Source organism: Drosophila melanogaster, chromosome 3R (assembly GCF_000001215.4).
Source record: "Drosophila melanogaster chromosome 3R".
NCBI classification, from domain to species: Eukaryota; Metazoa; Arthropoda; class Insecta; order Diptera; family Drosophilidae; genus Drosophila; species Drosophila melanogaster.
The window spans coordinates 7,241,494-7,265,811 of record NT_033777.3 but is presented as its reverse complement, the minus strand read 5'-3'; the positions used below and the strand labels follow the sequence as shown (position 1 = coordinate 7,265,811).

At 43.6% G+C, this 24,318-nt stretch overlaps 7 protein-coding genes and 1 long non-coding RNA gene across 12 annotated transcripts; 4 read left to right on the top strand and 4 right to left on the bottom strand.

Moving 5' to 3' along the window:
• The first annotated feature begins 108 nt into the window (after window positions 1-108).
• Gld (Glucose dehydrogenase) lies at window positions 109-13,749 on the top strand. Of its 2 annotated transcripts, none has more exons than NM_001363924.1 (4): window positions 109-447; window positions 8,319-8,495; window positions 8,568-8,688; window positions 11,488-13,749. In NM_001363924.1, the coding sequence occupies exons 2-4, from the start codon at window positions 8,328-8,330 to the stop codon at window positions 13,074-13,076; spliced, it is 1,878 nt and encodes a 625-aa protein (NP_001350861.1). In that variant the 5' UTR covers window positions 109-447; window positions 8,319-8,327; the 3' UTR covers window positions 13,077-13,749. Both variants share the same exon structure in this region, with proteins under 2 accessions (NP_001350861.1, NP_477503.1).
• Window positions 1,520-2,372, bottom strand: lncRNA:CR44338 (long non-coding RNA:CR44338). Its single transcript, NR_125094.1, has one exon. It is a non-coding gene; the product is annotated as a long non-coding RNA:CR44338 (long non-coding RNA).
• A 105-nt stretch (window positions 13,750-13,854) lies between the features above and the next one.
• On the top strand, window positions 13,855-15,087 carry Obp84a (Odorant-binding protein 84a; the record flags this gene model as incomplete). Of its 2 annotated transcripts, NM_001104230.3 has the most annotated exons (5): window positions 13,855-14,008; window positions 14,292-14,516; window positions 14,572-14,636; window positions 14,690-14,816; window positions 14,877-15,087. In NM_001104230.3, the coding sequence occupies 5 exons, from the start codon at window positions 13,855-13,857 to the stop codon at window positions 14,969-14,971; spliced, it is 666 nt and encodes a 221-aa protein (NP_001097700.2). In that variant the 3' UTR covers window positions 14,972-15,087. The 2 variants fall into 2 exon arrangements, with proteins under 2 accessions (NP_001097700.2, NP_476990.1); NM_057642.3 differs by lacking the exon at window positions 13,855-14,008 and having other exon boundaries at window positions 14,257-14,516.
• On the bottom strand, window positions 14,062-16,017 carry Dtwd2 (DTW domain containing 2). Its single transcript, NM_141456.4, has 2 exons — window positions 15,855-16,017; window positions 14,062-15,792 (listed from the first exon to the last, which is right to left on the bottom strand). The coding sequence occupies exons 1-2, from the start codon at window positions 15,932-15,934 to the stop codon at window positions 15,117-15,119; spliced, it is 756 nt and encodes a 251-aa protein (NP_649713.1). The 5' UTR covers window positions 15,935-16,017; the 3' UTR covers window positions 14,062-15,116.
• Window positions 16,018-16,073: 56 nt separating this feature from the next.
• On the top strand, window positions 16,074-17,661 carry CG1227 (uncharacterized protein). 2 transcript variants are annotated; one of them, NM_141455.4, is made up of 4 exons: window positions 16,074-16,507; window positions 16,568-17,162; window positions 17,221-17,355; window positions 17,411-17,661. In NM_141455.4, exons 1-4 carry the CDS (start codon window positions 16,392-16,394, stop codon window positions 17,525-17,527), a joined length of 963 nt encoding a protein of 320 aa, NP_649712.1. In that variant the 5' UTR covers window positions 16,074-16,391; the 3' UTR covers window positions 17,528-17,661. The 2 variants fall into 2 exon arrangements, with proteins under 2 accessions (NP_649712.1, NP_001287207.1); NM_001300278.1 differs by having other exon boundaries at window positions 16,315-16,507.
• A 10-nt stretch (window positions 17,662-17,671) lies between these two features.
• On the bottom strand, window positions 17,672-18,722 carry CG10053 (uncharacterized protein). 2 transcript variants are annotated; one of them, NM_001300277.1, is made up of 2 exons: window positions 18,516-18,722; window positions 17,672-18,446 (listed from the first exon to the last, which is right to left on the bottom strand). In NM_001300277.1, exons 1-2 carry the CDS (start codon window positions 18,560-18,562, stop codon window positions 17,693-17,695), a joined length of 801 nt encoding a protein of 266 aa, NP_001287206.1. In that variant the 5' UTR covers window positions 18,563-18,722; the 3' UTR covers window positions 17,672-17,692. The 2 variants fall into 2 exon arrangements, with proteins under 2 accessions (NP_001287206.1, NP_649711.1); NM_141454.3 differs by having other exon boundaries at window positions 18,516-18,596.
• Window positions 18,723-18,842: 120 nt separating this feature from the next.
• Noc3 (Nucleolar complex protein 3) lies at window positions 18,843-21,580 on the top strand. Its single transcript, NM_141453.5, has 4 exons — window positions 18,843-18,937; window positions 18,990-20,602; window positions 20,661-21,284; window positions 21,341-21,580. The coding sequence occupies exons 1-4, from the start codon at window positions 18,929-18,931 to the stop codon at window positions 21,561-21,563; spliced, it is 2,469 nt and encodes an 822-aa protein (NP_649710.1). The 5' UTR covers window positions 18,843-18,928; the 3' UTR covers window positions 21,564-21,580.
• A 225-nt stretch (window positions 21,581-21,805) lies between these two features.
• CG14607 (uncharacterized protein) lies at window positions 21,806-24,052 on the bottom strand. Its single transcript, NM_141452.2, has 3 exons — window positions 23,909-24,052; window positions 23,138-23,184; window positions 21,806-23,086 (listed from the first exon to the last, which is right to left on the bottom strand). Exons 1-3 carry the CDS (start codon window positions 23,949-23,951, stop codon window positions 21,971-21,973), a joined length of 1,206 nt encoding a protein of 401 aa, NP_649709.2. The 5' UTR covers window positions 23,952-24,052; the 3' UTR covers window positions 21,806-21,970.
• Between the last annotated feature and the right edge of the window lie 266 nt (window positions 24,053-24,318).

The following is a 24,318-nucleotide window of genomic DNA, read 5'->3' as shown; positions in this document are numbered from 1 at the left end:
TCCCGGTTCAGACCAAGTTTCAGAGAGCGCAGCTTTGCGGCCAGCTTTAAGCTGTCTTTCGTTGAGTTCGAGCTTTTCGTCAGTTTAAAAAGACTGGCGCCTGCTGGTCAGAAGCTGAGTCGGTAACGGTCTGCGTCTGCGCGCAGTTCGAACAAGTTGAGAAAGAGACCAACAGAAAGCCCATCCAAGTGCAGTGATCAATACGGGTAACTGACAAAAACCCTAGAAGTCAGGGCTTAAAAACGATTTTGCAGCGCTGCCAGTGTTTTTGTGTGATAAAAAAAAGCGGCTCAGAAAAACTTGCTGACAGCAGATAGCACACACGTTTTTGTCGTCTTCGGGCCATTGAAAAATTTTCCCGAGGCATTTTCTATAAGGAATAAACAATTAATTCAATATTTAAAGCATAAAAGGAAACTAGACACCACATCACCGGACTCTACGATCGTAAGTTGATGCAATCGTCTTTATTTCTATTATTTGCTGCCTTTTCGGTTTTTGCACAACCCCAAAATCCAAAAATTCGCGATGTCCGTTTCTGGCATTGAGGAATCTCAAAAGATTTGGACAGCTTTTTGGCCCGAAGTCTGCTGGAAATTTGCCATTGTCATAAGCCCAAGAAACGGAATTTTGTTCGGTCTTCTGATGGCTCACGGCGATAAATTTACTGCACTTTGTTTGCAATAGCTCCAATTCGATTCGTTTGTTTTTCTGGCACAGAGCACAGTATGCCTCACGATTTCTGCTCTAGACACGTTTCTAATTTAGTTACTGGTTTATATTTCTTTTTCCACACATATCAAAAACGGTCACCCATTGTCTGCCATTTGACCACTAATCTGTTCGATTTTGTGCTCAATTACCCAGGGTATTATTCGAATGAAAAAGTGCCCACATTTAGGTGTTTTACGATACCAGCCAGTTCATTAAACGTCCATTGCAGTATTAGGAAATTAGCCCGGTTTCTCACCCGATTCCACCGCTTATTAGCCACCACCTCATTTTGACGGAATGAGTCGTATTGTAAAAGACAAACTACTTGCGCTTATTTATGTTGAGCACATTTCTTTCGATCCCAATTTCCGTTTGGTGCTAGCTTTGAAACCGACATATTCAGGCTAATAAGCCTACTTTTTTTTCATAAATTACGTTTGAGTCAGTATTATTTCTTATTTCAAACGATATTTCTATTAATATAAACAGAGGAGAAATATTTATAATCAATGATTAGTCATGACAAATATCAAAATCCCCAACAAATTAGTAACACCTTTCCTTTTAAATGAAATGAGCTGATATACACAATTTCAACGGAATCTCTAAAATATATAATCATTATAGTAAACATTACAGTCATGAAGAGGGTAGCAAAATAAAAAAAGTGATTCCCAACAAAATGTTAACTTTTGCAAAGGAGCTTTGAGCTAAAAACGCACAGGACTTACACATTTCTTTTGAACAAATCAACAAATAATTCCTATGCTCGCACATTTACACCTGAACCCATTAAAAAAGAGTTCGCATTTGTGTGCCTGGAAATAAGGTATCTCGATTTGCATATCGGATTCGATGTTCGTTTTAGGGCCTTTTAAATTCGCTTGTTTTTTCCATAAATTTTTTTATTGACGAGAGCAAATCAAATGGGGCGGCGATGATCCATCAACTTTATTGAGGGCAAACAGTGGCCAGCGAATGTGGAAGAAGGTTTCAATGTCTAGGGGGATCGGCGGGGGAAATGTTGGCTTAAACCAACATGGAGCAGGGTGCTTTGACCGAATGACACCCACGCTTAGCTTTCTTTTCTGTAGTTGTTGGCCAAAAACTCCAAAGCCTCCGCGCACAAAAACTGTTTGCACACACGTCCCGTAGATCTTTTTGAAGTCATGTTCAAATGTCAGCGGCAGATAAAAATTTGTGCGACTCCATGTTTTGGGAGCGTGCTGTCGCCGCTTTATCTGCTGCCAGCATTTTTCTGGGCCCCAAAAGCCAGTGGGAGAAAATTGGAAACACAGTCTTAGCAGTTTGCCCAAGCCTGTTGCTTGGCTTTTGTTACTCCTCTTCAGCGACATCGATTGACTTTTGCTGCCTGGCGTTTGTTTGGCTTGCGATTGTGTGCTCCCCTTTTGGGCATTTTGGCAGTCGTCCATTCATTTCGGCCTTTCAATGTATCTGCATGTAGTCTCGACCGTTTGCCGTTTGCCATTTAACTGGTCTCCGACAGGGCTTGACTTGGCTTTATTTGTTTACAATTCGTTATGGCACATTGCCAGGTCGGAGCAACCACAAAGCGTGAGGCGGCATAGATATCAAAATGGGACAAATTTTTGAATGCTTTTCGGAGAAGTTTCCTGGGGATTGGGAATTAGCATATTGTGTAAAATGATTGAATATGCACAGGGAGAAAACGGTTATAAATGTTTGAAGATTATTTTCATTCCCATATATTTTGCTCAAAGTATCTATAATATATGTTTAAAATCAATATTGTTTTAAAAAGTTGCAGCTTTATATTAAGTTTATATCTGAGGCTCTTTTTAAATTTCTTTAAAAAAAATCTTAAATCTTAGGTACTTGAAACATTTATGTTATGAATAGGTAAATTTAAAAAGTAAAGAAGTAAAGCAGTGGTAGATAGTGGTAGAAATATCTTCAAAAATACCTAATTTTTGTTAAAATTTCAGCAATCTGTAAGAATTGTGGTAATAAACTAGCAGCAATTCATTTCTCTACTCTGCGGATTTCTCAACGCCACTATCAGCTCATTATCGACAACCGCTCAGCCTCTGGGCGTCCCACAAAATCTTATCCTAGCGACAAGCGTGAGAAATCCCGGCAAGACATCAATTACAGCACAACTCCAAACCCTGTTAACAAATTCACTCATTTAGCAATGAAACTAAAAGTGTTGTTACTGTCTGCAGGCCAGAAAGCCGAACTCATGAAATGGCAACCCAGTTGACAGGCAGCTCCTGAATCAACGTGGTTCGGTGCCGATCTGGCCACCTTATATTGTTACTTCTCTTTTTTTGGCTTCGGTTTCGGCCGTTTTTGCATCCGCCTCGGGCCTGCGAATAGATGTGGATGTGGATGTGGATGTGGCTGTGGCTGTGGATGCTGCTGATGTGGCTGCGGCTTTTTGCCTTATCCAGCACGTAACCAGCGATCAATCAAGGCAACTCTCATCTGGGGTCTTTGACAATCGCCGGAATGATGCGCATCGCAATTGCAGAATTTCACTCGGAGCTTAATTGTACGACTGTAAGTGGCAAGAGCGGTACGAGCGGTACGAACAGTACGAGTGCCACGTAATTGGCAACGCCAAGGGTATTACATGCAGTTGCCGCAACATTTTGCTCAGCGAAATGCAACAAAATGTTGTAAATATTCAATCACGTAGTTCGTGCAACAATAGCCCGGGCGGCCGAAAAACAAAATTTAAATAAATTATGTAAAACGGTATTTTCTGCACAGCTTTCCAGTAAACTCGAGGAAAAATGGGAAATTTATAGGATTGTGGTATTTCCGCTTCTGTTTCTGGTGGATAAGTCCATTGTCAGTCGTGCCGGTCAATGCCGTTTTAATAAATTATACTGTGCACTTCTCTGGAAATAATAGCAACAGAAAACAAATAAAAATGCAATTACCCATCGTGAAGGTATTGATAAACACGAGTTCCGATTTTGTTGTTTTACAATAAGCCCCCCCCCCCCCCCATAAATCTCGATGAATATTGACGAAAGGTACGGCCAGCGATTGTTGTAAGCTTGTAAAATTTAAGCTGTGGAATTTTCAAAGGGAAATCCGGTTAGCTGCTAGCGATTGAAGAATCTTTGAGTAGATAGTTATCCAACAAACGCCTAGAATTTTTCCTTAACTTATGGCCAACACTTAAAACCGTTAGCCTGCAGAAGTGCATTAACTAAATATTGTCTACTAATTATTAACAATCACTTGATGGGGCATGACAAGGTGGCAGCAAAAACAACATCAACTGCAGCACCAACAATTCCCAGCGAATTCTCACACAAAACCTTCGCACATTGCTGATGTCGCGTTGACAACTGACTGTGGCAGACGCGAGGGCACAGTAATCCAACATGAAGTACGCAAAAGTAACAAGAAACAAGTGAAAAAACAACAAATGGTATTTCAGACGCCAAAGCGGCATTTCAAATTCCCTTACTAAGCATATAAAAAGATGAAAGGCCGAAGCTTAAATACCCTTGCAGTAATATATTTTTATATACATATAAAAGAGTTTGCCTTGGAGGGGAACATTTGCCACGATATAGAGTATATGTATTGGTGATCAGTAGCAGCATCCGACATGATATATTCAGTCCGTCCGATATAGTATCCAAAGTATCTAAGATATAGTATCTTAGTTTTAAAGCTATCTGCATGAAACTCTTGAAAATATTTTCTTTCTATGGTAAGCATTATATAAGTTCCTTTAAATCTATCTCAAATAGCTGCCATAGAAACAGTCAACAAAACTAATAGAAAATAATAAAATATAAATCATAGTTCCGCGATATTGTAAAACAAAAGATCTATGAATGAAATAGTTGTGTTTTTTTTTAATATTTTGATTAATTTTTCGAACGGCAAGGGTATAGAACCAAAAGGCAAGAGCAGAGCCAAGTTGGCCTGCAATCTGCGGCTGTGTTGCTGCATTTCTATGTGCCGCCACGCGCATGACGAACAAAAGTGAAAATAGGAAGTCAAGAGATGGCCAAAGCGGCATGAGAGCGGCAACAACAGCGTCTGGGCCACTCAGACTTTGAGTCAGACATTGGCCAAGTTGGCCAGATATTGCGCGGCAGCTTCCTCCAGTCTAGCTGCGAACGCGAATGCTATTGCCAGTTGCAAGTTGGCAGTTGTTGCTGGTTGCCATTGCAGTCGCAGGTTGCAGGTTGCGATTCCAGCTGCAGCCCCAGTTCCAGTTGCCTTAACTTGCCACACTCGCTGATTTCTTGGCCAATTTCTAATGGCCAAAACCGCCGGAGATGGCTGCGTAATACAAACGGGGGTTGCCGGGAGTAGCAATGCTTGCTTTGCCGCCTCGTTATCCTCGTGTTAATTTATGGCCTCGCTCTTGGCCAGATTCCCCGCCGCTTTTGCCGCTTGTTTATGAACTTTTTCCCAAATGTATTTCAGCTAGCTGTTTACCGGGCTTTCTTAATTTATTCATTCACCTTGCCAGCTTGGTGCCGCTTGTCAATTTGACGCCCGAACGTGAAAACTTTATGGTTCGATTTTATTTTTTCACCTACTCTTTATCTCGGTAACCGTTATTTTTTGATTTGGCTCAAAGAAGTCAACTGCAAAGTCCAAGTAAACTCGTTCCCGTTTGAAGTTGGGGGTCCATTGGCCAAATTAAAGATTCCAATTTGCCGCAATGTGTTGAGCATTAAATTTGTTTTGGTTTTTAACTTATTGTGCGAGTTTTTTTTACCAGCCGGGGAAGTTGGAAATCGCTAATTGAAATTGACTCAAAATCGATGTGAAATTTGAAAAAATTACTTTACTTTAATTGTTTATTGTCTTTCAAGGCGTAGTTTAATAAAGTTAATGGCATTCTTGAGAGGCTTGAACTTGTTTGTTTTACCTAGATTGCTATTAAAAAGATCAGCGAAATCAAAAACCTTTCTTTTATCTTAAGTATACCAGAACCTAAAACTATAATCCCAAATATGAAAACCGAATTAGCTAATTAGTTAAGGCTAAAGTCTGAACTGGAATCTTCTGACTAAGATCCCACCCCTTCCAAACGTGGACCTTACACAATTCACTCAAAATCGCATAGCTTTATCTGGCGCCTTTGTGGCACTCATAAATTGCATTACTTTATGATTATTATTCTAATATATGCACGGTTCCCACATTAATAAGCACCCGAAAAACTATGCCTAAACATATGGCAGAAGCGGCAACGAGATAACTGTATAACAAGGCCCAAAATCAAGCCGCTATCTACGGTATTGTTCACACTGACTGGCTGACTGACTGCCTGATTGAGTGACTGACTGACTGACTAACTGACAGGCAGCTCAAAGAAACCTTCAAACGCAGCAACGAAGACAATGCCAAGCTATATCATTGAAGTTATCGTGCGAGTGCAAAACAAACCACCAGAAGACAACTGCAGCTCGCGTCGGTTTTATTCGACACCCGTGTCGCTCCAGTGAACAAGGGATTATGCACCATGCTTTACATCCGATAAAGTTGTTAATTCCAAAAAAAAAAGTCTAATTATGACAGCGCCATTGATAATCGTGTCAGATAAGTTACACAGGAAGTGCGAGTAATCCAATGATAACAAGCAAAAATGTCGTTAGGCTGATTAAATAATTGTCAACATGTTCTCACCATTAAACAAAAAAATATTTTAAAAGTCATTGGTTTCTCTGAATTTTTTATTTAAATTAAAAATTCTCCATCTGCTATAACACATATTTTTATTTTTTTAACGAAACATTATTTTAACTTAACTGGCTAAACTGCAGATAAAATCAGAAGTCCAAGTCCTCCAAAAATCTGTATATTAGAGATCATTTAACCCTAATAAACCAGGCGGAAAATAATTAAGTCGGGGAAAATGTATTGCGGCTATCCCCTTTTCGTGTCCCTAGGATTTTCCCACCAATTTCCACGAGCCGCCACGCAGAAGTGGACCTAAATCTGTTAGCTAGGCAAAACTTGCCCCGAACAACTTTTGATTTTCTGAGTGCTGCACGACTTTTGCACGCGTTTTTCTCGGCGTTTGAAGTTCGTCTGTGGCCACATTTGTTGCATGGCTTTTACTAAACTGCTGGAAAACGGGCTGCGAGGTCAACTGCCTCTCTTTTCGATTTTCCACGTTCGCGTGAGTTGCGTATGTTCTGCGACTTTGTTTTGACCGTTTTTTTGTTTTTCTATTTTTTTGTGGGCTCGCGCTCTGCTTCACTTTCCTGGCATCCTTCAACTTTAAAAGCGAAAGACACCAAAATGCAATTGAAATGAATGAAAAATCGTGTTCCAAATGTCAGATGCGAGCCCCATTGTGGCATCCAAAACAGACGAACTGTAGCAATTGCATGGTCTTCTCGATCTCCGCTTAGGTGATTCTCTTGTTTCACTCTCGGTTTCAGCTTGCGTTTCTGTTTCAATTACTTTTCTGCTTTGGTTTTGGCTTCGGTTTTTGTTTCTGTTTCTGTTTCTGTTTTTGAATGGATACAAATTGCAATTTGATTGCTTCAAGCTGTTCGAGTTAATTGAGGTCAAAAGCGCTGTCAGCATCTTCCAAAAATGCACTGATTTCGGGGATCGGTTCGGTTTGGGTTTCGGTTTCAATTTTGGGCGCTAATTAACCGCCCAAAAAGGAGTGTGAAGAGCAATGTTGGAGGCAAGCAATTAAGATGGTTTCTTCACATAAAAGGAGCTTAGAACGGATCCCGTTTCAGAGCTGCTCGGGAGTCAATCTGATCAGACCCGGGGGTCATAAGTCGACCACCAACGAGACGAACAAATGACATAATTACATTGCACATTACTCAACCGTCGCTGGCTACCGTAATTCCATGCAGCCTCATTGCTTCTGTTTTAGGCATTTGCTCGTCAATTTCGAAATTCCAAATAGGAAAGAAAAGGGAAGCCAGCCAGACATTTTTGGCCGCTCGGGGCTAAGGTCATGTGAAACTATGCAGAAGCTGCCGCCGACGGAACAAAAGCCAAGCTCGGATGATGAGCTATGACTTCTGTCCGTCCGGCTGTCTTTTTGGCCTTTCGGTAATCGCCAATGCTGGGGGCAGTTGCCGTTTGTTTGCCAAATGGCCAAGATATAAAAAATATCTTTTTTGATTTCAATTTCATTTCGGTTTTTTCCTTTCGGCCGCTTATGCCGCTGTGTGCATTGGGACAGACGACGCCCATTGTCTCGGTGAGTACTCTTATTAATTACAGTACTGCTGCTGGAGCGTTACTATGATAATGTTTAGTCTTTGTCTCAGTGGACAAGGTTAAACAGAAGTTCATGTTGCGGTCTTCGAAAGTTTATGACTTTGCCCAATGGCTTTCAATTAATCAGCTGGAAATTAAATAATTAAATGACCATATCATTTTGCGATTGCTTTTAATAAAAAGAGTATATTGCTGACAACGTCTTTATCGAACTAACTTTGTAAAACTTTAAACAAGCTAGAAAGAGACTTAGAACACGAACTTGTAGCTTTATTTAAAAAAAAGTTCGTGCTCTAAGTCTTTTGTATTTTGAAACTTGATCATAGTTTTTTACCTATTTAATACTTAAAATAAGAAATTCCCATTGTTTTTTTTAGTCTATCAACATGTCCGCCAGCGCCTCAGCCTGCGATTGTTTGGTGGGCGTACCCACTGGGCCCACCCTGGCCTCCACATGTGGTGGTAGCGCCTTCATGCTGTTCATGGGCCTCCTGGAGGTCTTTATCCGCTCCCAGTGTGATCTCGAGGATCCCTGCGGAAGGGCCAGCAGTCGGGTAAGCTATAAATGACGAAGGCCACTAAAAGTGGCTACCCATATCTCAATATGATTTCCAACATTATTACAGTTTCGATCGGAGCCGGACTACGAGTACGATTTCATTGTCATTGGCGGCGGCTCAGCGGGCTCTGTGGTGGCCTCTCGACTGTCCGAGGTGCCCCAATGGAAGGTGCTTTTGATTGAAGCCGGTAAGGGATGTTGCCCCAGCAACTCATACCCATACACATACCTACATACATAAAGTTTACACTGCTCACGGCAATTAGAGGCACGTTATGTGGCATTTGTTTAGAAGTAATTGAAGCTTAACAGCGGCATAAACTGCAACAATGGCACCAACACTAATGCCACTTGGGCAAGACTCGGCGGCAAAGAAGCAACCGCAACTGTCACGAGCATTATGTAAACTAAACGAGCTGCCACCACAGCCCGATGCCAAATCTTGGCCCATGCTAATACCTTCTCTCTATACATACACATATGGGATTTACTTCGCTTGGAGCTGCTAGCCAGCTTACAGAGCCCGAAAAGTGTTTTCCTCTTCGTTTCGCTTGACTTCGCTTTCTGCACTTTATAATTGCTGTTGCTAGCAGCTTATTTTATGAATGAATAACCATTCGGATACTACACGAGACTCCTTGCGAATGTGGGTGAATTGCGAGTGTATTTAATTCTGCTAATCACTGTCGATATTCAATGCAGTGCATTCACTTTGCCTTAATTAGACGCAAATATGCGGAGAGCTCTGCCTTAGAGGCTTTTTAGCACTGCATAATTTAAAATGTGTCTTATATATTTGTTCAAGCACGGGTTTTAAGTTAACTTGTTTCTTTGCAGTTCAGTACTCAGATAATATAACCACCTTTTTAAATATATTTGTAATAAATAACTTACAATATATGGGCCAGTGACTTGGCATACCTTTAATAAGTAACTAAATATAAATTTCAAATCGTGCACACTTAATATAGTTTAATGTCAAAAGTTATTTCAACTAGCAACAGGCCTCACTTTAAGTTCCCGATACCCACTCAAAACCATCATTAATCATCAGTTCTTTCTCGTCCAACGCTAATGTCTTAATCAGACGACTAAGTGCTGGGAAAATCACTTGAAATATCTTCAGGCCTGGAAAAGCATTCTAATGGCTCTATTAAGTCTTCCCTATCAACGTTCTCGGCTCTGCTTGGCTTACTTTGTGGGTCTCCCTTAGTTTTCCAATTTTTGCGCAAAGTAATTGTTTATAGCGACAATTTTTACGCCTCGTCACTAATTACACTAATTACGAGCCAAAATACGCGAAAGAGAAACACATTCGAAGTTGTCAATGCGTTGGCGTTAATTATACAACAATGCCTGAGCCGCAGTGCAATTAGCCGCGGCTATTACCTGGCTTATTATACGACCATATCACTGTGAGCAGATAACCCTCGTCTAAAGTGGCTTTTGTTGCTACCAAGATTCTCACTGGACATTAGACATGCACCTCGTCAGAATAAGTCAATGCCAAAAGCATGCCGGAAAAAAATTAAACTTATTAAATCTTCAAATTCTTGAAGAAGTCAACCCGGTGCCTGGCACACTGGCCCCTGGAATGAGCTCGCCTCGGGTTAATGGCACAACTGGTGGTGTAAACTTGTGATATCACCTGGTTACTCTAAGCCATATTCTATTTTTGCACTTCACGAAGACACAAATCATTTGTCACACTAATGTAAAGGCTAATGTTTAAGCCACTTGGTTTTGTTATATTTTATTTAAAATTTCATAAATTTCATAAATTTAACTTATCTCCCAGCACGTGTTGTTAATGATTGCACTTATATTAATGGTTTTTTTCAAATAATTTTTTAAAATAAGTGCAGAAGTCAGCGCACATGCAATAATGGCATTTACCATTAGGAAGGTTACCTTCTGAATTTACTTCTTTCAACTAATGAGATATTATGTTTTCCACTGTGTTTTAAATATTGCGTATACAAATACTTTTAGCGTTGCAAACGTTATACGCTTTTAATTTATGAGGCGATGTTCGACCGTCCAATGCTCCAGACTGCATCTTGTTTATTTGCTTTAGATTTTATTCGAAGCTAATTTGAATGCGTATTCCCGGTGCTAATTGTTTTCTTTTATCCAGTGGCGTAAACACCAAGAAAGGCATTTGTTTTTTATTTGCACGACACAGACATATGTTAAGAGTTGCCGCAGAACAAGTTATTAACAATTTCGAGAACATATATAACGCTTGTACTCAATGAATCACAGCATCGCCAGGCTATTAGTAAGTCTTTCTAAAATTTGGCTATTTTGTTTAATTTTCCTTTGTTGAAATTTCAAGTTAAATTATTACTTCAGGATTGTGCGGTAACATTTTTTTTGGCTCCCACGCTATGGTTGGCAATCAAAGATTCCACTTGAATCGATTTAATTAACGAGAGTCGTGGTCCCAGCGCAACAGAAATTCTAGAACGCCGATTGAGGCAATATACTAATTATAATGGATTGCCATGGGTTAAGCTAAAGCGTGCCTCAGATGTCCCGAAAGCCAAATGAGGCTGCCCACCCAAATGCTGAAGGCTGAATCGGACTTTGTTTGCACTGCTTCTTAATGGGCAGTTAGGGTCTATTAATCAAGACTCACGACCAGTTATTTCAGTTATCGTGGTGCTGTGAATAGGTGCATATCTATTATCCTAACCGGAAGGAATTAAGCATTTGGACATAACTGATTCGTTAACTTCCCCTTCTTGCTACTACTCAAATTTCTCTGTTAAACTTTATTAAAATTTAAGTTAATATAATATATATAATAACTATATATTAAAATAATATAATATAATGATTATAGTTCATTTAAGAAGTTGGATAAGTTCTAGTCCTAATATAGAACCGACAAACTAATCATACACTTATATAAACTACAAAAACTATAACAACATGATATTTTTTAATTATGTATTTAACCGTATCTTAACCGTCTTACACAGGTGGCGATGAACCCGTGGGAGCCCAGATACCCTCGATGTTCCTCAACTTTATTGGCAGCGACATTGACTACCGCTACAACACGGAACCTGAGCCAATGGCCTGTCTGTCCTCCATGGAGCAGCGCTGCTACTGGCCACGTGGCAAGGTACTTGGCGGAACCTCGGTATTGAACGGAATGATGTATGTCCGCGGCAACCGGGAGGACTATGATGATTGGGCAGCGGATGGAAATCCTGGTTGGGCCTACAACGACGTGCTTCCGTTCTTCAAAAAGTCAGAGGACAACCTGGATCTGGATGAAGTGGGCACGGAATATCACGCCAAGGGTGGCCTCCTGCCAGTGGGCAAGTTCCCATACAACCCACCTCTATCCTACGCTATTCTGAAGGCCGGCGAGGAGTTGGGCTTCTCCGTTCACGATCTAAATGGTCAGAACTCTACTGGATTTATGATTGCCCAGATGACGGCCCGAAATGGCATCAGATATAGCTCAGCCCGGGCTTTCCTGCGTCCGGCTCGCATGCGCAACAACCTGCATATCCTGCTGAACACCACGGCCACCAAGATCCTTATTCATCCGCACACTAAGAATGTTCTGGGAGTGGAAGTCAGTGACCAATTCGGCAGCACCCGAAAAATCCTGGTCAAGAAGGAGGTGGTTTTAAGTGCTGGCGCTGTGAACTCTCCGCATATCCTACTACTAAGTGGAGTGGGTCCCAAGGACGAACTGCAGCAGGTGAATGTGAGGACCGTGCACAACCTACCAGGTGTGGGCAAGAATCTACACAATCACGTGACCTACTTTACCAACTTCTTCATTGACGATGCGGACACGGCGCCACTTAACTGGGCCACGGCTATGGAGTACTTGCTCTTTCGGGATGGTCTCATGTCCGGCACTGGCATTTCGGATGTGACCGCAAAGCTGGCCACTCGCTATGCCGACAGTCCCGAACGTCCCGATCTCCAGCTGTACTTTGGCGGCTATCTGGCCAGTTGTGCCCGTACAGGACAGGTGGGCGAGTTGCTCTCGAATAACTCTCGGTCCATTCAGATCTTCCCAGCTGTTTTGAACCCTCGATCGCGGGGCTTTATTGGCCTGCGATCTGCAGATCCTCTGGAGCCGCCGCGTATTGTGGCCAATTACCTAACACACGAGCAGGATGTGAAGACGCTGGTGGAGGGCATTAAGTTTGTCATCCGATTGTCGCAAACGACGCCGTTGAAGCAGTACGGCATGCGGCTGGACAAGACGGTGGTCAAGGGATGCGAGGCCCATGCCTTTGGTAGCGATGCCTACTGGGAGTGCGCCGTGAGGCAGAACACGGGTCCGGAGAATCACCAGGCTGGCTCCTGCAAAATGGGTCCCAGCCACGACCCCATGGCGGTGGTCAACCACGAGTTGCGGGTCCACGGAATTCGCGGACTCCGAGTCATGGACACCAGCATAATGCCCAAGGTCAGCTCGGGAAACACCCATGCCCCCGCCGTGATGATCGCTGAGAAGGGCGCCTACCTGCTGAAGAGGGCCTGGGGCGCCAAGGTCTGACGCGTGGATGCGACGTGGACGTTGCATAGAGTAATTTAATCAGAATCCAAGCGAAAATTACAGCGAGTAAAATTTTAAGCGAAATTACACTTATGGCACCTCAGATCCAAAACTAAACTATTTTACCCTAATCCAATCTTATTTAATCCGATCCTATTATGAAGGTTTCTCACTCTAGGCACACCGCGTTGCGCAATTTCCATTAAAGTTATCTATAAGTTAACAGGCTCCCTTAAAACTAACTACTGTTACCCACTGAATATGCCGTCAAACTTCTTGAACAGCACACTCAGCTCAAATTAAAGACAAGTAAAACTTATTAGGTATCTAGTAAATTTACTAAAATTCCAAATTAAATTTATGTGAATTCACCCTAAGAAGTTGAAATTTTTCCATTAATTGCGTTTAATTTCAAAACATTATTGATAGCTTGAGTTAAAGAGGTTTGACTATGTAGATTTCTATTAATGCTTAATTTATATTGAGCTTTATGTTGACCAATCCCTACACTTAAACTATAGATTTCGACCTACTGGACATGTAAATTTCATTTTAAACTACATTTAAAGTATATAATTCGTGTTACCCATTGACAATGTAAATTTCGTTTATCGTTTATTTCGAATTTGGACGGATGATTGATGTCCTATATTTCTGTATACGCGAATATTGCATGTATTTATTGTTCGATTAAAGTGCAACAATTTAATTTAACTACCAAACGATCTCATGAATTTGAAAACATTTATCGCAAAATAAGCGATAATTGCTATATATATAGAGGCGACAAAATCTGCTTACCAGTCAGTTTTTCGAAATGTTTCATTCTCTATATCTGATTGGAATTCTATCTCTAATTTGGGTGGCCGCCCAGGATATCGTACCTGACGATCCGGAAGTGCAGATGCAAATGCATGCCATGTTCTATACGGCTCGTGTTGCTTGTGCGGATGAGAATTTAATACCGTATGGTAAGTGGAGTAATGTACCAACTCTGAATAAATACAGCTACAAAGATTCATTTAGTGAGAAATTATCTATAATTGAACAATCACTGAAAAGCTAGATTCTTTTGTGTGAAGTTCATTAAAAGTATACTTTATTGGTACTCAATTTCCGGAAATAATATGTCAAATTATTGTAACTGTGCATGGCACAATGAAATCTATTCAATGCATGAGAATGTGATCTATAAAAGGTCAGTCACAGAATCCCATCCAGCACTTTGTTTGTTCAAGATGTATTCCGCGTTAGTTAGAGCTTGTGCTGTCATTGCTTTTCTGATCTTGAGCCCGAATTGTGCCAGGGCTCTACAGGATCACGCCAAGGATAATGGTGATATTTTCATCATAAACTATGATAGTTTCGATGGCGATGTGGATGACATATCCACCACCACTTCAGCTCCTAGAGAGGCTGACTACGTAGATTTTGACGAGGTTAATCGTAACTGCAATGCTAGTTTCATAACGTCGATGAGTGAGTGCAAAGGTTAACGAAGGCAATATATGACTACATTTATCGCCTCTTTCAGCCAATGTCTTGCAGTTTAATAACACTGGGGATTTGCCAGATGACAAGGATAAGGTAACCAGCATGGTAGGTGTGCTTTGCAGATCCTTCGCCTCCCGATACTCAAAGATTACTTGCAGTGCTATTTTCACTGCTTTTTCGAAAAGTCCGGTTTGATGACGGACTATAAGTTAAATACGGATCTGGTGCGCAAATATGTTTGGCCAGCCACTGGCGATTCCGTTGAGGCCTGCGAAGCTGAAGGCAGTGAGTGTTCTAGGCAGAACTTTTTAATTACAAACGAAATCTTTAATGTGTAATCCTCAGAGGACGAGACGAATGCTTGCATGCGGGGCTATGCCATCGTCAAGTGCGTGTTTACTAGAGCCCTCACGGATGCTAGAAACAAACCCACTGTATGAATAACATCAAAGGTCACATCTCGGACTTATCAGTAGAAAATTATAATGTTAGCGTCACTAAATCAAATACGGCTACGACCGGAACACAAAATTGGCTATAAAGCACAGGCACCTGCAAGTTATTTGGTATTTTCTGCCCCGGCTATCACGTTTCCTCATTGCCATCGCAGGCGGTGTTTCTAAGCAGACGGCTGAGCCGCTTGCCAATGGGCTTGGGGTACTGGTTGTTCTTCAATAGAAACTCCTTGGACTGGTGCTCCACGGCTCCGTTGTCTAGTTGGTACTTGCACAGCGTGTGCAGCGGTCGCACGAGCGTTTGCCTCAGCTCTGGCCGAGATTCCAGCACTGCCAGGCATTGCGCAGCGGTCTCTAGTGTGCTAAGGCATCCTTCAGTAGGCTGTGTACGGATGATGTAGTCACTTATACCCACGGCGATGAGTTTCACCTGTCGCAGGCGGTGTAGAGCCGGACTGCTAGCGTAAATGGCTTTAGCCTGAGGCCAGGTACCATCGATGAGCACCAGTGTATAAGGACCCGCACTGTGGTCCACCTCTTCCAGTGGGACCGAGTCCCGACTGGGATACAGAAGCAGTGTTTGTGGAGAGTCCAAAATCCTCTGCAGATCAGCATGGTTTCTATGGTTTGGAAACCGCTTGCCTTTGTAGACGACACATTTTCCCGGTTCCAAACCCAACTGCAGCATCAGTGCAGTGCGTAGCGATCTCTTCTCCTCTGCAGGGTGTTGCAGTATAACAATCTGTGAGGACACCGCCTCAGGTGGATGCGGTAAAGCCGGGCACCAGCAAACAACCACGGGTCGTCTATAATAGAGTTCATGAAAATACTTTAATTTTTATGGCAGATTCCCAGCTTCACCACTCACTTGCATTTCTCGCACTTGTTGCGTCTGTTGGGCGGATCGGCGCTGATGCCCACGAGGTCCAGCCACGCGTCATCCTCCATACTTATAATTGATTAAATTAGAAAAATGCTAAGTTTATATTCCGCACGATAAGAAATCCGTAAGCAACAATTCGCAACTAGGTGGCAACGCACACAGCCACATGGCAAATATGACCGCCCTGTCTTCGAATCAGCTGTTTGGAGTGCAGTGAAATTGCGATTATGCGATGACAGAATCTTGAATTCCTTTAATCTATACACCAAGGAATCAAAATAAATATTAATTTATTAATACGTCAAGAAACTAAAATCGTAAAAATAATACGAAAGTGCCTAGTTTTTAAAGTTAAAGTTAATATAGAATCTTACAAATATGGTTAAAAATCACCGAACTTCATAAATTCGTTCCAGTATAAACATTCCACTTCAGCTTTGTGTTTTCTATTTAGATTTTGTATGTGAATTGAACTAGTTGTTAAGCTTAAAGTTGTGAAGTACATAGCATAATTTAAGAAAAATGCAGAGTATAGGATGGACGCTGATCATGAAACGCGGCTGCCTCTTTAGTTGCCGCAAGGAGACCCTGAACATAAACGGATCTCGATACACAATCCGCGAAAGGCTGGCGACGGGGTTTGTACCACATTTTTCCCACTATCTCCTCTGATATATCTAATCTGAGTGTTTAAACAGGGGCTTCAGTCTAATCGACCTTGGGGAAAACGCCTCCACGCGACGTAGCTATGCGATAAAGCGCATCACCTGCCACAGCATCGATGATCAGAATATAGCTCTGCGAGAAATCGAAAACTGTCGAAAAATTGACTCGGAAAACGTGATCCGGGTAGTGGATTACGAGCTGAAGGGCCAGGCGGACATAGTTATAAACACAACGAGCACCTTGTTCATTGTGCTTCCCTATTACAAGCACGGATCTCTTGCGGACCACCTTCAGCTGCGATCGCGGAAACAGGACCACATGCCCGAGGCCCAGATCCTGCAAATCTTTCTGGGCGTCTGCGAGGGATTGAAGGCCATCCACGAGGCAATGCCGGTGCCTCTGGCCCACCGAGATCTAAAAACGGCCAACATCTGCCTGTCGGACTCTTTTGAGCCAATTATTGTGGATCTCGGGTCAATGACAGAAGCCCGACTGCAGATTGTGGGCCAGACGGATGCTCAGCGCTTGCAGGACGAAGCCGAGGAGAGGAGCTCCATTGTCTACCGGGCTCCAGAGTTATTTACCGTGAAAACATATTGCACAATTGACGAGCGCACTGACATATGGGTAAAGCAGATCCAAGAGAGCGTTATTGAAGTTCTTCCTTAACATTTCCCTCTTTCAGAGTCTTGGCTGTGTGCTCTATGCAATGTGCTACTTTAATTCACCCTACGATCCCATCTACGAGCGAGGTGACAGCGTGGCTTTGGCTGTGCTCAGTGGGAACATAAACATTCCAGAGGATTCAATTTACACAGAGGTAATAAACCTTTTTTTTATATTGTAAAGGAAACTAATTCCAAATATTTGTCTAGGACATGCACGAATTAATTAAGTACATGCTGCGAACAGATCCAATGGAACGGCCATTCGTGTTTAGTGTTATCGAAAGGACCCACGATCTGATACAGAAACTGGAGGGTCGCTTGTAGCTCCCACTAACTGGATTACAACTCATTTATAGACATTCCTCCAAACCAGATACACCGCTTACTGTTTTTTGACTACTTATTGTAAAATATTTTAAACCTGCTGATTTTATGAAATTATGTGTAAGCAATCAAGCTAGTTTTTTTATTTTATTTTATTGATTGGAGCTAGTGTTCGTCACGAGTGAGTCCTGGACAGTTGGAGCCCAGATCTTCGGCGTCATCGTAATGGGTCCCACACCAATAGCAGAAGCAATAGGCTGTGCGCAGGTAGCCAGTGAGGAGTTCTAATTGCTCCGAGGGACTGTATGGTTCTTGCTTAGGTGGCACCTCGACTTCAGGATCGTCGGCGTCGCTCTGTGATTCATCTTCATCTTTTGGTTTAGGTGGCCAAAAGAAATCGAGATCTGGTTCTGTGATAGCGGACTTAAGATCCAACGATTCGCAGGTCTGCTGGCACCGTTTTATGTCATACTGTAATTTTCGCTCCTCCGCTTTATGGGTCGCGCGCCTCCTATAAGCCTCTGTACTGACTTCCTCGTCGCTTTTAATGCCGGCCTTGTTTAGGAGATGTGCCCTCCGCAACTTCTGCCGCTTGAGGGCCAACTCTGCAACGGCTGCCTCGCGCCCAAGTCCTCCACGACCGCTCTTTATAGTTATCCCCACGGGTTCAGTACGAGCATCCGAAGTTATGCCCAACCCAGAACCGGCTTTGTAGCCCATCTTGGCCAGTAGCTGGAATCCTTTGTTGTCGGCGGAAATTGGTTTGTTGAGGGACTGTTGAAGGCGAACATTGTCTACGTTCCCGGAAGAAGCTGCTGTCTCCCGTTGGCGCTTCTTCAGCTCATCTTTCTTGGACTCGACTTCAATCTGCCGCTTTCTGCCGCGATTGTGCACCAAACTCGGTCGGACATCTTGCAGACTAATGAGGGAAGGATGAGAGTTTTTCATAAGGTGGTTGGTTGTTAGTTAGGTGTGAGTGTAATCTCACCCAACCAGGAATTTGTCGGACATATAATCCTCCTCCTCGTCAGACATCTGTTTGTTTTGTTTACACTTCTCACTTAAGTGTGACCATTGCATAGTTATCTACAGCATTATTTCGATAATTTATAATAACAATGATATCTCTGCTATGAAGATTGAGTTCCGAAAATTGTATTTTATAGTATTGGTTCTGTTTAGTGATAAAAAAAACAGCCAGTTTGTGTCATTTACTTATTTCTTCAAAAACAAAGTATTTTAAGTAAGCGCATGTAAGATACTAAACAAAATACTATCCGCTTCTGAGCAGCTGTTGCGCTCCGCTGACGAGTGGACAGTTCCGTTGGCGTTCCATGTGCTCGTCCCATTCAGAAGGCAACATTTGTGAAAATTAACTATTAGTTGACTAAAACGGGTGCAATGGGAACTGTAAGTGGAAAGTAAAATTATTTAATGCTTATTCTAATCCAAATCATTGTAGAAAAAGGTCAAAATCAGCTCGGTCAAGCGGGCTGCTCACCTGAAGTCGAAAAAAACACCGCTTTCTAAGCAGCAGCAACAAAAACAGAAGCAAAAGCGCGACCAACTGAAATCGAAGCGCGAACAGGGTCAGAATATATTCTCCCAAAAGGCGAGAAAGCGGGACAACTTAGCACAGCGTAAAAAGCACAACAAATTGGCCTCCCTGGGCTTGGATCCGCTCGAGGAAGACAACGAGGATGGCGACGATGAGATGCTTGAAAACGTTGCGGACATGCTGGATGGCGATGATCTTGCCCTGCTCCAGGCTAACAAACGCAAGCGAAAGGCCAAGACGACCGGCGAGAATGATCCTGACCAAGGACAATCCATCGGCTTGGAAAGGGCCTATGCCTCTGACACGAAAAAAGAGCAGGACGCGCAAAAAATAAAGTTGGATTTGCTGCCAATCAAGTCCAGGGATGGTCAGATTATCACCCGTACGACAGAGGTGGATTACATACCTAAGCCCAAGCAGAAAAAGAAGAATGAAGAAGAAGAGGAGGATGATTCCGAGGAAGACGGTGATACGGAGTATGAGGACAGCGATGACGATGTGGTCAATGATGTCGAGGCCGCCACCGCCGCTCCCGTCCAAAAACTTATCTCTACCACGGATCTACTTATTGCCCGGCAGCAGGAGATCGAACGCCAGAAGTATCGCATTGGAATCATTTGTTCCGGGCTGCTCGAAAAGCCAGAGGATAAGATGCGCAACTTTCATGCTCTGTACGAACTCATGGACGAAATCAACCCAGCCAGTCGACAGGCCAACCTAATGGCCGTCAGAAAGCTGGCCATAATCTCTGTCACCGAGATATTCAAAGATATCTTGCCCGAGTATCGAGTGGGTCAGGTCGACACCAAGATGCAGACGCTTCGCAAGGCCACTCTTGATCGTGTAACCTTTGAAAACGCCTTGCTTCAACAGTTTAAAAAGTTCCTGCAGAAACTGGAACAGATCACAGCGCAAGTTAACAGGAGAGGTGGTCTAAGGACGCCTCAGACTGTGAAGTTGGCCACCGTGGCAGTACAGTGCATGTGTGACTTGCTTGTGGCACATCCATACTTTAACTACGTTCAAAACATTGCCCAGCTTCTGGTGTATATGCTGAATTGCAATTATGCAGAGATGCGAACGGCGGTCCATCAGTGCTTCCGCACAGTCTTTTCCAACGACAAACGGTTAGAAATGACTCTTTTTATAGTGCGACGCATCAATCACTTGATCAAAACGAAGCAGAACAATGTTCATGTGGAGTGCATCACCTGTCTGATGGGCCTTAAAATCAAGAACGTAAACCTAGATGCCGAAAAGGAGAATGAGCTAAAGCAAAAGAAGCTTGAGTCGCATCGTCAACGCTTACTAAGCTTGTCCAAGAAAGAGCGCAAAAGACGTAAGAAGCTCACCGAGGTTAACAGAGAACTAGAGGAAACCCGTGCCGAGGAAAACAAGCAAGCAAAGCATCAGAAGCTCACCGAGATCATAAAGATGGTGTTTACCATTTACTTCCGCGTGCTTAAGAACGATCCCACCTCCCGCGTGCTGAGCGCTATTCTAGAAGGATTGGCAGAGTGAGTGGTTATTGTAAATCTCTTTCCTGGAATTTTAAATATAGAGGATGATTTTTAGGTTTGCGCACGTCATTAATTTGGACTTCTTCTCCGATCTAATCGATGTGCTCAACCGCATTCTAGAGGACCAAGACGAGCTGGGCTACCGGGAGCGATTGCACTGTGTTCAGACCATATTCGTTATCCTTTCCGGCCAGGGTGAGGTGCTAAACATCGACCCCATCCGATTCTACCAGCACTTTTACCGAAATATGCTGGCGGTGCAGGCAGGCAAAAATCACGATGACTTCGCCATTATTTTGCGAACTTTGGATGAGGTGCTCGTAAAGCGTCGTCGCAATATGAGCCAGCAGCGTCTAATGGCCTTCATGAAACGCTTGCTTACTGGAAGTCTGCATCTGCTCCATAATGGCACCCTGGCCACGCTTGGCACAATAAAACAAACCTTCCAGCTCACTTCTGTGCTTGACAACCTATTGGATACAGACACTACGATAGGCTCTGGTCGTTACGATCCCGAACTGGACGATCCTGAGTACTGTAACGCAGCAAGCACAGCGCTGTATGAGCTTGCGCTTCTGGCACGTCACTATCATCCCACGGTGCGACGGATGGCCGTTCACATTGCTCATGGAGTGCCAGCAACGGGCGAGGGAGCTTTGCCCACGGAAATTGGCAAACTGTATGTAATAAGACGGCAACTACATATGTGACTCTAACAATTATTACTTTCCTTAGTACCTCCCACGAGCTGTTTACGCAATTCGACAGCACTCAGATGGCTTTCAATCCGACAATACCGCTGCCAAAAGCGGGTCAACCAAAACTAAAAAGGGGCAAACACTTATATATTCGCTCGGACTTCAAACAGGAGTACGGAAAACTGCTGCAGCAAGGAAAAGTTTCACAGACGAAGGATAAACAAACCTTACAAATTGATTTTTTCAGTGCACTTCAATAAAGAAAAATTTGAAGATTGAAGTAGAGTTATAATGACTGCGGAATAGTGTGGAAAGAAATGCAATTTTTAAACAATACCCAACTTGTTTCCCAATATTAAACATTCTTCCAAATACGTTCTCAGTTAAAGGAAGAGAATACCAAGTGTGATACCAGGATTTGATTAGCCAGATAATAATCGAACAAATTTGTTGTTAAATCAGAAAGGTGCGAGTTGGTTTTAAAACATGAAACCATTCATTTGCTTAGAACTTCTCTGTAATATATTTCAATTAATGGGATTTTTACAAGTTATTATGTTTGGAGCTCCTAACATTCTATATAGAGGCTAAGTCTAGAGTCACTAAGAGTAGTGTCATATAACCGGGTACAAGTCCCAGGGGTTCGCCAGAATTTTTCATTCGCTACCTATGCATTGGTGCCTCCTCGTTGTCGCTGTTGTCCAACGCTAGCTGGTGGCAGATACTCTCTATTCCCGCCCGACTGCTGTTGCCCGAATCCAGCCACTGAACTCTCGGGAAGAGCTCCGGCGGCAGTGGCCAGAAGCCCGACAGCAGCTCCCGATGGCGGTAATCGATTGGCTCCAGTGCTCGGGACAATGGCGGGACGAAGGACAGCCCCAGCGCCATACGGGCTTTGGGGCTGAGCGGTTGGGGTGGGCGTGGCTGAAGGATAGGACCCCCGGCCGGAGTTATATCCAGCAACCTGAGACACTCCGGTGGCTCGAAGTGTTCCAGTCGTGGCCAGAGGTGCCCCGAAGGCAGCCGAGGAAGAAGCGGCCGGACGGTAGACGTTGTTGGTATTCGATGTTCTCAGATTGGAGCCACTTCTCTCGGAGTAATCATAGATATAGGCATTGTTCGCATATAAGCTGGGCGCCGAAACGCAGTCGTACTGGTTCCACCACACACAGACTAATGTCTCCTGGCTGAAGACTGTGCCATTGGGACACAGGAAGGAGTAGGTCCGGTTGAGGGCACAGATATGGAACACCTGGCATTGGGCCTCTATGTCCGCATAATAGCCGGGTAGGGGCTGTTGCGCACAGTCAAAGTTGGTGCGCGGCACCTGGGCATAAATAGGATAATCCACTCCAGGAACACCCGGAATGGCCGAGTAGTCTCCATCGGAATCGTTGTAGTCCCCGCTGTCTCCCGTTCCACTAGCAACTCGGATTGGAGATCCACCGGGAGTACCTCCATACTGCGAAGCCTGCGGTCCATAGGGTCCACTGCGAGATGATGGGGTAGATAATCCGCCAGATGAAGTTCTTCTCGGTGGGTTAACGGGGTTTGTGGCTCCTACAATGGCGGGTGCTCCAAAAGCAGTGGTAGCCTGTCCACTTGGCGTAAATCCAACAGCGGGTGAGGGAAACAAGCCTGCTCCATATGCAGTAGGAGCCGGAGCGGGAGTAAGTGGCAGGGCTGGTGCTGTTGGATATGGTGCAGGTGTCAAGCGACCACCAGCTGTGGCTCCTCCTACATTGGCTACCTCGGGACGCCCATAGTTGTATCCACTTTGAGCCTATAAAAGCGCGGATTACAGTTAAGAAAAGAGAATCTCCTTATAGCTTACCTGGACTTGCAACTGGGCTAATCCGCCACTCCAGAGCAACACCAAAACTGGAATAAAGAGACGGGCCAACATTAACGCTTTCTAACCGTCCGTGGAATCTGGCGAAGATCTGCTCCGAGCTGTGGAACTGGCGACGCACCAAATCGAAATGAACGCCCTGGCAGCCATCGATGGCGATGGCAGCGAAGAGTTTCGCAGCCCCTATTAAGGCCAAGTACGTTGTGATTCTGGGAGCTGATAGCGCGGCTTAGATGGTTCTGCACCGCGATCTTTATTTTTCAGCTTCCTACTCCTACATCGGGGGCACAGTGGTCAAAAGCTTCACTATTGCATTTACAGACAATCGGGGCATTTATCAAATTAACTATACTTTAAGCATACAAACTAGAAACAATTTTTTTCGAAAATGTTTAGTGCACAATTGTAAATGCTGTTGCTTGATTCATTTAGAAGATTCAATATGTTTCTTAATTTTATATTTTGGTTAATCTCTTCATTGTGAATTGAGTTGCATACACTGTGCCAGTTGCTGAAATAACGCACTGCAACATCAATTGGCTTGCAAGAATTGCGGCAGCCGGTGGGCCAAAGGCAAGACGCATGCCTCGTAAATATGCAAGGCAGCAAAAACTTAGACAGACAGACGCCCCTACAAAGGAAGTGCTAATAGTGATCGGAATGATGGGCCGTACAGCCGATCGCTCGTCACTGTTGAGTTACGCGCCGCAGTGGGTTGGGTCTGGGTCAGCGCCGACTGGTTGGCCAACTCACCTGCCAAGACGCACGAACAGCGTTGCAGGGGCACTTGCATCATGCAGCAGGAGATTCCGAGCGGACGAGCTTATCCGAGTCTAATATTCGGCTTATCCTTTTCGACCGGCGACCTGTGAACTGTCCAAAACTTGGGAAGTTACTGCGGGCAAGCTCAGAACGATCTTAGAAATATATACGAATTTGAAAGCGCGACTTGGATGCGGCATCTTTACCATATTTATGTGGCAGCTGCCCCAAAGACCAACGACAGTTCGTCAGTTAGTGTGTGCTGCTTGCGCTTTGGCAGATTTACGACGCTGGATTATCCATTGTTCGGGGACTGCGGCCAGTTATCAGAATTCATATATCAGCGAGACCCTACATGACGTATACGTAATATAAGTTACGTATACGTTGATCAATTCAAT

Bases quoted from the DNA above. Each gene is read 5' to 3' on its own strand.
- Gld (NM_058155.5), top strand. From the start codon at position 8,328: ATGTCCGCCAGCGCCTCAGCCTGCGATTGTTTGGTGGGCGTACCCACT. The intron at 8,496-8,567 runs GTAAGCTATAAA...ACATTATTACAG, and splicing joins GCGGAAGGGCCAGCAGTCGG to TTTCGATCGGAGCCGGACTA. The intron at 8,689-11,487 runs GTAAGGGATGTT...CGTCTTACACAG, and splicing joins GGTGCTTTTGATTGAAGCCG to GTGGCGATGAACCCGTGGGA.
- Dtwd2 (NM_141456.4), bottom strand. From the start codon at position 15,934: ATGGAGGATGACGCGTGGCTGGACCTCGTGGGCATCAGCGCCGATCCG. The intron at 15,793-15,854 runs GTGAGTGGTGAA...ACTCTATTATAG, and splicing joins AACAAGTGCGAGAAATGCAA to ACGACCCGTGGTTGTTTGCT.
- CG1227 (NM_141455.4), top strand. From the start codon at position 16,392: ATGCAGAGTATAGGATGGACGCTGATCATGAAACGCGGCTGCCTCTTT. The intron at 17,163-17,220 runs GTAAAGCAGATC...TCCCTCTTTCAG, and splicing joins ACGAGCGCACTGACATATGG to AGTCTTGGCTGTGTGCTCTA. The intron at 17,356-17,410 runs GTAATAAACCTT...ATATTTGTCTAG, and splicing joins AGGATTCAATTTACACAGAG to GACATGCACGAATTAATTAA.
- CG10053 (NM_001300277.1), bottom strand. From the start codon at position 18,562: ATGTCTGACGAGGAGGAGGATTATATGTCCGACAAATTCCTGGTTGG. The intron at 18,447-18,515 runs GTGAGATTACAC...TTCCCTCATTAG, and splicing joins TCCGACAAATTCCTGGTTGG to TCTGCAAGATGTCCGACCGA.
- Noc3 (NM_141453.5), top strand. The intron at 20,603-20,660 runs GTGAGTGGTTAT...GATGATTTTTAG, and splicing joins ATTCTAGAAGGATTGGCAGA to GTTTGCGCACGTCATTAATT. The intron at 21,285-21,340 runs GTATGTAATAAG...TACTTTCCTTAG, and splicing joins CCCACGGAAATTGGCAAACT to TACCTCCCACGAGCTGTTTA.
- CG14607 (NM_141452.2), bottom strand. From the start codon at position 23,951: ATGATGCAAGTGCCCCTGCAACGCTGTTCGTGCGTCTTGGCAG. The intron at 23,185-23,908 runs GTGAGTTGGCCA...TCTTTATTCCAG, and splicing joins CTGTTCGTGCGTCTTGGCAG to TTTTGGTGTTGCTCTGGAGT. The intron at 23,087-23,137 runs GTAAGCTATAAG...GCGCTTTTATAG, and splicing joins TAGCCCAGTTGCAAGTCCAG to GCTCAAAGTGGATACAACTA.